This window comes from Procambarus clarkii, chromosome 55, assembly GCF_040958095.1.
Source record: "Procambarus clarkii isolate CNS0578487 chromosome 55, FALCON_Pclarkii_2.0, whole genome shotgun sequence".
Taxonomy (NCBI): Eukaryota; Metazoa; Arthropoda; class Malacostraca; order Decapoda; family Cambaridae; genus Procambarus; species Procambarus clarkii.
In genome coordinates this window covers 14,966,535-14,976,534 of record NC_091204.1, presented here as the reverse complement: position 1 = coordinate 14,976,534, position 10,000 = coordinate 14,966,535, and the positions used below count along the sequence as shown (strand labels likewise).

At 40.7% G+C, this 10,000-nt stretch overlaps 1 protein-coding gene across 1 annotated transcript in view; it reads right to left on the bottom strand.

Annotated features, from left to right (window-relative positions):
• Positions 1–10,000, bottom strand: part of LOC123754913 (barH-like 1 homeobox protein) — a 28,850-nt gene that overhangs the window by 2,638 nt on the left and 16,212 nt on the right. The window contains exon 2 of the mRNA XM_045737258.2: positions 5,458–5,630. Coding sequence (XP_045593214.1) covers positions 5,458–5,630 — 173 coding nt within the window. The remainder of the gene's footprint in view (positions 1–5,457; positions 5,631–10,000) is intronic.

Below are 10,000 nucleotides of genomic sequence, written 5' to 3'. Positions count from 1 at the left end.
GCCGACAAAATCTAACTTTCTATTTGTGTCACAGTCCGACACTTGCGTGAGGAACACAGTCCAACAATTGAAGTGTGACAGGACGGGTACATGTTTTCAGAGTTAATAGTCACTTTACACACAATTCCCTCAATATATATATATATATATATATTATAATATTTTTGGTGTATACTGGCAGCAGGTTTTCTTTCATGCATGTTTCATTGAATATGACAGCATATTTCGTATTAACTGTTTTCTAATTTAGGGCTTCTATCCCTCTTACTAATGCTCGTGCATCAGGGTTCAGCTGGAAGAGGAGTTCACCAAAAGTCATGTTCGTTTTGAAGGTAAAGAAAAAGAATTGAATAACTGAAAAATGTATTTACACTTACTGTAAAATTGCACGACGTTTCGAACCTACATGGTTCATTCTCAAGTGATGGTACAGTACAGAACATTATATTTTATACTAATAGTGGGTCAGATGAATACAAATGGATCGAACAATGTAATATCACTTGAGAATGAACCCAGTATGAGGGATAGAAGCCCTAAATCAGAAAATAGTTAATACGGAATATGCTGTCATATTCAATGAAACATGCATAAAAGAAAACCTGCTGCCAGTATACACCAATATAAACCCACATGACCCAGCAGTCCGCAACGCAGAGTTTACCTATAGGTAAAGGTATAGGTATGAAACGCTTTGCGTAATAGTGGCTTTAGGCATTGTATGTACTAGCTCTACCTATAAGTCAACCAATCTTTGTAAAAATTTATTGTATGTATGTACCTTACCTAAATAAATTATTATTATTATTATTATAATAGGTACAGGCAAGATCTCATACGGCATCAACTCAACACGAAGAAGGAAGCCCTCCAAACCCTTACAGAGCAAGGGAAACTATTAAGGGGAAAGCACTAAGTCATTACGACTATATAGCACTGGGAAGGGGGTCAGGATAAGGATTTGGGATGGGACGGGGTGGGGGGGAAGGAATAGTGCCCAACCACTTGGACGGTTGGGGATTGAACGCCGACCTGCATGACGCAAGGCCGTCGCTCTACCGTCGAGCCCAAGTGGTTGGCCATACAGAGCAAGCTGAACATCAGTCAATTAAATGTACCCAGTACGACAACCAATCCCCAACCAACTCAAGGAAACCATCAACAGTGAACTATCAGGCCTAAAACTACAACACAAAACGCATGTCGAAACGAGGACACTCCGAAAGCTAACAGCCCTTAACGGTGGACACTTAAAGATCCCTCGTCCTAAAGACGGTGACATAAACCTAACTACTCATGATCTTAGTCAGGACCAACGAGACCTCCTGACTCTTGGATAGATGACATTGTTTATGTAATAATCTAAGATGAGGTCTGATAAAGACCTTTTGTGCCCTCTGTAATGCTTTTGCGCTACCGCTCACAGGTTGAGTATGGGGTGCACAATAAACTAGCCGCCTTCGGCGACAACAATCAATCAAATCCTGACTCTTGGTCTAAACTGCCAATTCATATCAAGACCTAAGAAGCATCAAAAACGCCTTGAAATCGAAATGCTTCTGGAAAATGCTTCATCCATAAGCTAGAAGACAACAAAAAAGTCATCACCACTGACACACTTCAGGCTGAACTACTAACAGAAGCAGGGAAAAAACGAGGAACATATTCATCTACAATCTTAACCCCACGACTCAAAGAAGCAGCAAAACAACTAAAAATTCTGAAAGACGTAACAATAAGAAAAGCCGACAAGACAGCAGCATATGTATTGATTCCTCCCCAAGAATACATGAACAAAATTAGCGACATCAAATTTCAACGAATCACGAGGAACCCTGTGGAAGACCTCAAAGTAAACAAAACAATTACTGCAATCAACGCAAAGAAAGGTAGTGTGCATTTCACTAAACTCCAAGGCGACTATGGCTTAGGATATGCCTATGGCAATGTTAAGACACACACACCAGGTAACCCACTACGCCCAATAATTAGCCAAATACCAACTCCAACCTATCACCTGGCAAAAAGACTTAATGAACTCCTAACTCCATACACTCCAAGCAACTATAGTCTACAATCATCAGCAGATTTCCTAGAATTAATCAAAACTACACAGCCTGATGGAATCATTGCTTCCCTGGACGTCGAATCCCTATTTACCAACGTCCCAGTCGACACAACCATAGGAATGATACTGGACAGAGTATACAGAGACGAGAGCACCCCCAAATTAGACATACCTGAGCCACACTTGAAAAGTCTTCTCGAAGCATGTACAAAGGAAGCCGCTTTCATCAGTCCACATGGAGACATGTATCTACAAATAGACGGAGTAGCAATGGGCTCCCCCTTAGGAGTGTTATTTGCTAATTTTTATATGGGAACCATCGAAGACAGGGTCTTCAGTAGCAGACAAAAACCAACTGTATACTGCCGTTATGTAGATGACATATTCGTCATAGTAAAAGACTCAGATGAACTAATTGATCTAAAAAGCCATCTAGAGAGAGAGTCAGTACTCCGATTTACACATGAAAATAGTGAAAATAATAGTCTGCCATTCTTGCATGTACTAATAACAAAAACAGGAACCTCTTTAAGCACCAACGTATATACTAAGCCTACCAACATAGGATTATGCCTGAACGGTAGAAGTGAGTGCCCCCAAAGATACAAAGCCAGTGTTCTCAATGGGTAAGCGCTCAATTCGTCGAGCGCTTACCCACTGCTCTGAATGGAGCAACGTGAGTAGAGAGTTTGAAAGAGTAACTCAGGTATTGGTGAACAACGGATATAGCAACACAGAAATAAACGCTGCTATAAGAAGACACTTGGACCGTTGGTATAATCCTGAACCTAGAACAGAAACCACAATACCTCCAAGAAGATTATATTTTAAATCAACCATGCACAGTGAACATAAAAAAGAGGAAAGAATAATGAAAGAAATAATCCGTAAAGGAGTAAAAAGCACTACTCCTAACCAAAACATAGACCTGATCATATTCTACAAAACCAAGAAGACTTCCGAACTCCTTATCAAAAACAGCCCGAAGCCGACGGAGAACCCTCTACAGCAGTCAAGCGTTGTATACATGTACACTTGCCCCCACGAAGGATGTAACCTTCAATCTAAGTACATAGGTATGACGTCGACCAAGCTGACGAGGCGTTTGACCTTGTTGCCGTCGAAACTTCACCTTCAAAATGAACTTGACTAGATAAACTCCTCTTCCAGCTGATTAGTAAGAGGGATAGAAGCCCTAAATCAGAAAATAGTTACGGAATATGCTGTCATATTCAATGAAACATTCATATATATATATATATATATATATATATATATATATATATATATATATATATATATATATATATATATATATATATATATATATATATATACAGTATTTTCCCTTCGATTCGGCTTATATGTTCTCAGTACATGTATCTGTGAACATAAGCAGTCTTGGGCCTTGAGATCTCAGGGGCCCCCCAGCATCTCAGGGGGCCCCCCAGCATCTCATGGACTTCGACATCTCATTTCTCTCGGTATATCATGTCTTTTTACCTCTCTTATAATACGGCTCACTCTATAAAGCAACTTGAAGTTATTTTCAATCGTGTCCTATTAATAACTAGTGGCACACTTTAAATCTACCATTTGCCGGTAAAGATATCTATCGGTTCCTAGTTAGAAAATCTATACCATGCTAGTTATCTTCCCTGTGCCAAGCCAAGACGGTAAGTCGTTCCGTTATCCTCAGCGAAGTTATAACGAGATGAGAAAGTTCCGTTATCCTCAGCGAAGTTATAACGAGATGAGGAAGTTCCGTTATCCTCAGCGAAGTTATAACGAGATGAGAAACTTCCATTATCCTCAGCGAAGTTATAACGAGATGAGAAAGTTCCGTTATCCTCAGCGAAGTTATAACGAGATGAGAAAGTTCCATTATCCTCAGCGAAGTTATAACGAGATGAGAAACTTCCATTATCCTCAGCGAAGTTATAACGAGATGAGAAAGTTCCGTTATCCTCAGCGAAGTTATAACGAGATGAGAAAGTTCCGTTATCCTCAGCGAAGTTATAACGAGATGAAAAACACAGCAACACAATCGAAATGTTTTTCACGTAAATGATTGTTCACTTACGGAAGTTTTCCAAGACCATTACTCTGAAATTTCTATCGTTCACGTTGGGTAAATGAAAACTTGAATAATTTTTTTATTTGAAGAAGCGCAAAAAATATATATCTTCGTCTTGGATAAAAAAGAAAATGATAACCAACAAATTATCGGCTCTTAACAAATTGGTGCAAGATATCTCTCTCGCCACAAAAATTTTTTGCACGAATATTCTACAAGCAATTTCATCCTGTATGACTTATAAAAAGATTTATCTTTCTCGTTCAACCGCTCAAACTCAGATGCTGTTAAAGAGATATATTCTTAGGTTCGTTCACAAAGGTCAATCTTGCTTCTGGAAGGTTGGCACCTGACAGCTGGGTGGACAGCGCTTCGGATTCGTAGTCCTGAGGTTCCGGGTTCGATCCCCGGTGGAGGCGGAGACAAATGGGTAAAATGTTTCTTTCACCTTGATGCCCCCTGTTACCTAGCCGTAAATAGGTACTGGGAGTTCGACAGCTGCTACGGGCTGCTTCCTGGGGGTGGAGGCCTGGTCGAGGACCGGGCCGCTGGGGATACTAAGCCCCGAAATCGTCTCAAGATAACCTCAAGATAAGATTGTCATCACAGCCATCTTAATCTGGCACAACATATCAGTAACTAGGGGGGAGGGACCCGGCTCAGCCCGGGTCTCTCTGCCCTTCTCCTTTACCCTTTTTCTAATCTCTCCCTCTTTCCAGTCTCTCCCTATCTCCCCTCCCTCCCTCCTCCCTCTCTTCGCATCTCTTTTCTCCTCTGCAACTTACTATTTTTCTCTCATATCTCTGCAATCTGCTTTCTCTCTCTCTCTCTCTCTCTCTCTCTCTCTCTCTCTCTCTCTCTCTCTCTCTCTCTCTCTCTCTCTCTCTCTCTCTCTCTCTCTCTCCTTCCATTATTTATCTTGCCCCTCTCCCTCAGTTATTATTATTATTACTATTATTATTTAGTCTATATTTCTTCCTCCAAACCATTTTCTTGTCGCAGGAATTTTACGAACCAAAAGTATTTTGTCTCGGCAGCGTCACAGACCAAAATATTTTGCCACAGACAGAATTATTTGATCACGACAATATCGCCCCACAAACCTATCTTGCCTTCCATTCCTCTGGGCTCTATAAGGAGACTTATAGAGCCCAGATGAGCCTCTTATCTTGCCTCTTCACCAGAATCCAACCCCCACCCAAGATCTACTCCCTTCCAATATTACCTATCTTCCCAACACTATTCTGATATGGAGTTCCCCCTTTATATGTACCGGAACAGCTCAAGACACTACTCTAATATATAAACTCACCTGGGCGTTGCTTAGTCCAAGCGATTGGGCTAGTTCGTCTCTGTCGGCGGGCGAGAGGTATTTCTGGTACAAGAAGCGCTTCTCCAGTTCGAAGATCTGGTGGTTAGTGAAAGCTGTTCGACTCTTCCGTTTCTTCTTGGGCGGCTGTCTGCTGTTGAAGAGGTTAACGGCGTCTGTTGGAGGAGAATAACCCATTGTAGAGCAAAGTGGGATGGGGGAAATTGGTCCCATCTCAACAATGGTTTCTAAAACGGACATGTAAAGGAGTTTTGTTCTTGGATGCGGGACAAAAATGCACGGGTATGAATGAGTTGTTTAAGACTGTGAAACTCTACTTAGTTCTACGGTTCAATACCTGGTTCTTTTGAGACTATGAAGCACTACGTGGTTCTATGGTTCAATACCTGATTCTTTAATATTATGAAGCATGATTTACATACTTGTGATCCAGAAACATTTACACAAGAGATCATTAGCATTACATTCTTAAAGAATGTGTAGTTATATAGGCTGGCTCAGTGGAATTACATATGCCTTCTGTTCAAGGTACACAAGAGGTCTTAGAACTCGAGTCTTAGTTCGAGTCTTAGAACACCGGTGAATAAATCGCTTCTTTCCGAATCAATCCCTTGATTTTCCCGAATCATTCCCTTGATTTTCCCGAATCAATCCCTTGATTTTTCCCGAATCATTCCCTTCATTTTCCCGAATTATTCTCTTGATTTTTCCCGAATCAATCCCTTCTTTCTAGACACCACTCCATAAAAAAAATCATCTGTTTTGCGTAATCAGAAACGAACGCGTGCAAGTAACCCACTTAAAACGTGAATATTACGTGCTTTTAACGTTTTTTAATCCGTCGCATTTTGACCCGATTGATCCCAATCCGTCTCGGTTTTTATTGATAGCACTTCCAGAGTAATACAAACCTGAATATATATTTTTATTGACAATTTCTGTGCAGAAGGTTAAAATGTATCTGCTTGTTCGCTAAGTAGATTGCCTCTAATTGTGTTAACGACTGTGCCGTACTTGGTGGTTGTTGGTTGATGTAGTTATCTGTGGTTGATTGTGCAACCCGTCTCCGACTGAAGTCCATTCCATCTAGCGGTCGACCCCATAGACGCATTCATAAATTTTTACATGCTGTTCATTCAAAACGGGAGTTTTCTCAAATATAAATTATAATTATAATATATTAGCATATTGTGCATATATAGGCATAGGTTAGGTTAGGTGTTTAGGTTCTGTTGGCGATTATTTGTGTTTGTAGTACGTGGGTGAAGCATTTATAGCGTTGTGGATCGAACAAAATTCGTCAGTGAAGCACTTGTTCCGGATATGTTCGAACGTCAGCAGTTGAGTCGTGTGTAAACCGCTTTTCATTCATAAGCAGGGGGGTAGGCGGGTGAATGGAATCACTTTTGGGTCTTTGTTTGAAAGACGGGCTGGATTATGACCCTGTGGTTCTATGGTTTCAAATCCTTGTGGTCCAAGTATGCAGCCCGTCCTCCAAACAAAGATCCAAAAGTGATTCCATGCACCCGACAAACCCCCTGTTTATGAATGAAAAGCGGTTTACACACGACTCACAACTGCTGACGTTCGAACATATCCGGAACAAGTGCTTCACTGACGAATTTTGTTCGAATCACAACGCTATAAATGCTTCACCCACGTACTACAAACACAAATAATCGCCAACAGAACCTAAACACCTGACCTAACCTATGCCTATATATGCACAATATGCTAATATATTATAATATTAGTTTATACTTGAGAAAATTCCCGTTTTGAATGAACAGCATGATAAAATTTATGAATGCGTCTGTGGGGTCGACCGCTGGATGGAATGGATTTGAGTCGAAGACGGGTTGAAGTATGGAAGATTTTGATCCTTCAAACACACTCTGCAATACAGAGAAAATATTCAACTGTCATCTAATACACTACTCTAATTTACAACTGGGAATCAGTGTATATATGTCGAACTGGCGTGAGCTCTTCTCTTAATTACAATCTTAGATATTCTTGCACTCATAACTTTCACACATTAGTAATGATAATAAATTATTTGATATTTATTATTATTTTTATTATTATTATTATCAAAACCATTCTACTTTTTTAAGCATAATTATCTAATCAAAATAATTCACAAAATTAATAATTGTCGTACTGTATATTTTTTTATATATGGAAAGCACCAGTATTCGTGTTAGTGAAACATAATTAACTTTCAGGATATCTACCTATGTACTGCCATTCTCAAAGCTGCTCCACGTGTATAAGCTACGTATATACGCTAGACTTTGCGTATATATTTGCTGCCCAGCAATTGAACCTCCCTAAGCTGCTCTGGGGCCAGATTCACGAAAGTACTTACGCAAACACTTACGAACCTGTCCATCTTTTCTCAATCTTTGGCGGCTTTATTTACAATTATTAAACAGTTAATGAGCCCCGAAGCACCAGGAGGCTGTTTATAACAATAACAACAGTTGATTGGCAAGTTTTCATGCTTGTAAACTGTTTAATAAATGTAACCAAAGCCGTCAAAGATTGAGGAAAGATGTACACGTTCGTAAGTGTTTGCGTAAGTGCTTTCGTGAATCTGGGGTCAGATTCACGAAAGCACTTACGCAAGCACTTACAAACCTTTACATCTTTTCTCAATCTTTGGCGGCTTTGTTTACAATTATTAAAGAGTTAATGAGATCCGAAGCACCAGGAGGCTGTTTATAACAATAACAACAGTTGATTGGCAAGTTTTCATGCTTGTAAACTGTTTAATAAATGTAACCAAAGCCGTCAAAGATTGAGGAAAGATGTACACGTTCTTAAGTGCTGGCGTAAGTGCTTTCGTGAATCTGGCCCCAGGTTCGTAAGTGCTTGCGTAACTGCTTCTTGAATATGGCCCCAGGTTCGTAAGTGCTTGCGTAACTGCTTCGTGAATATGGCCCCTGGACCTTGCGTATATACGCTGGCCAGAGGTTAGACTCCCTATGCTTATTGTTGTTGTTAAAGATTCGCTACTCAGAACAAAAAATTCCAAGTAGCACGGGCTATGGTGAGCCCGTGTCCCTACTGTGGATCTTGCGTATTTACGCAGCAAGGACGGAGTTGCCAGGTACTCTTATTTATGCCGATTAGCGAGAACGTTATGAAAATTTATTGAATACCTAAGTGTAATGGTTTCGTGGTAATTAAAATAAATGAAGTCATTAAATCAGCCGCAGCTACGCATTAGTGACCGCACTAATTGCCACTTGTTCCAAAAATGTGATTGAAAAAAAAAAATTGTATGTGGGTGTTTATTATTGATGGGAGTGTTGCCACTGAGGGTTCTTTGTTTTTTTCAAAGTCTATTAATATGTTCTTGAATTTAGATATCTTATTTTTTTTATGTTTTTTTTGGTCTATATTCTTTCTTCAAATTCTTTCATTATTCGCACTCCTTCTTAAAACTTTCTTAGTTCAAACACTTTTTCTTCACACGTTCTCTTACTTCAGAAAACCCTTCCTTCAAACGCATTCTTCCTTCAAATGCACCCTTATTTTGAGGTAATCTTGAGATAATTTCGGGGCTTTTAGTGTCCCCGCGGCCCGGTCCTCGACCAGGCCTCCACCCCCCAGGAAGCAGCCCGTGACAGCTGATTAACACCCAGGTACCTATTTTACTGCAAGGTAACAGGGGCATAAGGTGAAAGAAACTCTTCCCATTGTTTCTCCTGTGGTCCCGGGTTCGATCCCGGACGCCGGCGAGAAACAATGGGCGGAGTTTCTTTCACCCTTCCTTCAAACGCATTCTTCCTTCAAAGGCTCTCTTCCTTTCTTACTTATTTCCAATATTTAAATCTCTTCATTCGTTCTATCAACACTTCATTTCCCCCTTCAACCCTTCCTTCACCTAACTTCCTTCCCATCAAACCGTCTTTCCCTCTCTCCCTTACTCTCTCATCGTCTCCCTATTCCTCTTCCTTCCCAGAAACCAGTTCAGTTGAGAATTGCTGAATTGTGTGAGAATTTGAGAAACCACTTGGACTTGACGGTAGAGCGACGGTCTCGCTTCATGCAGGTCGGCGTTCAATTCCCCCGACCGTCCACAAGTGGTTGGGCACCATTCCTTTCCCTCCGTCCCATCTCAAATCCTTATCCTGACCCCCCTTCCCAGTGCTATATAGTCGTAATGGCTTGACGCTTTCCCTCTGATATTTCCCTTTCCTTCCGATCTCCTATCCTAGAGAGAGAGAGAGAGAGAGAGAGAGAGAGAGAGAGAGAGAGAGAGAGAGAGAGAGAGAGAGAGAGAGAGAGAGAGAGAGAGAGAGAGAGAGAGAGAACAAATATCAAGACAATATATATTTTGTCAAGTTCTATAACTGGTTAAGTTAACGCCAATGAGGCCTCAGGTTATCCCTAGAACACGATCCGCTCATTGCTTTACAACCATTTCTCAAATTACTTTACTCCCAAGGGTGTGCGAGTACGTACAGTGAGAGAGATTGGTGCCCAATCGTTTCGTCCTCTCTTGGGTTTGACG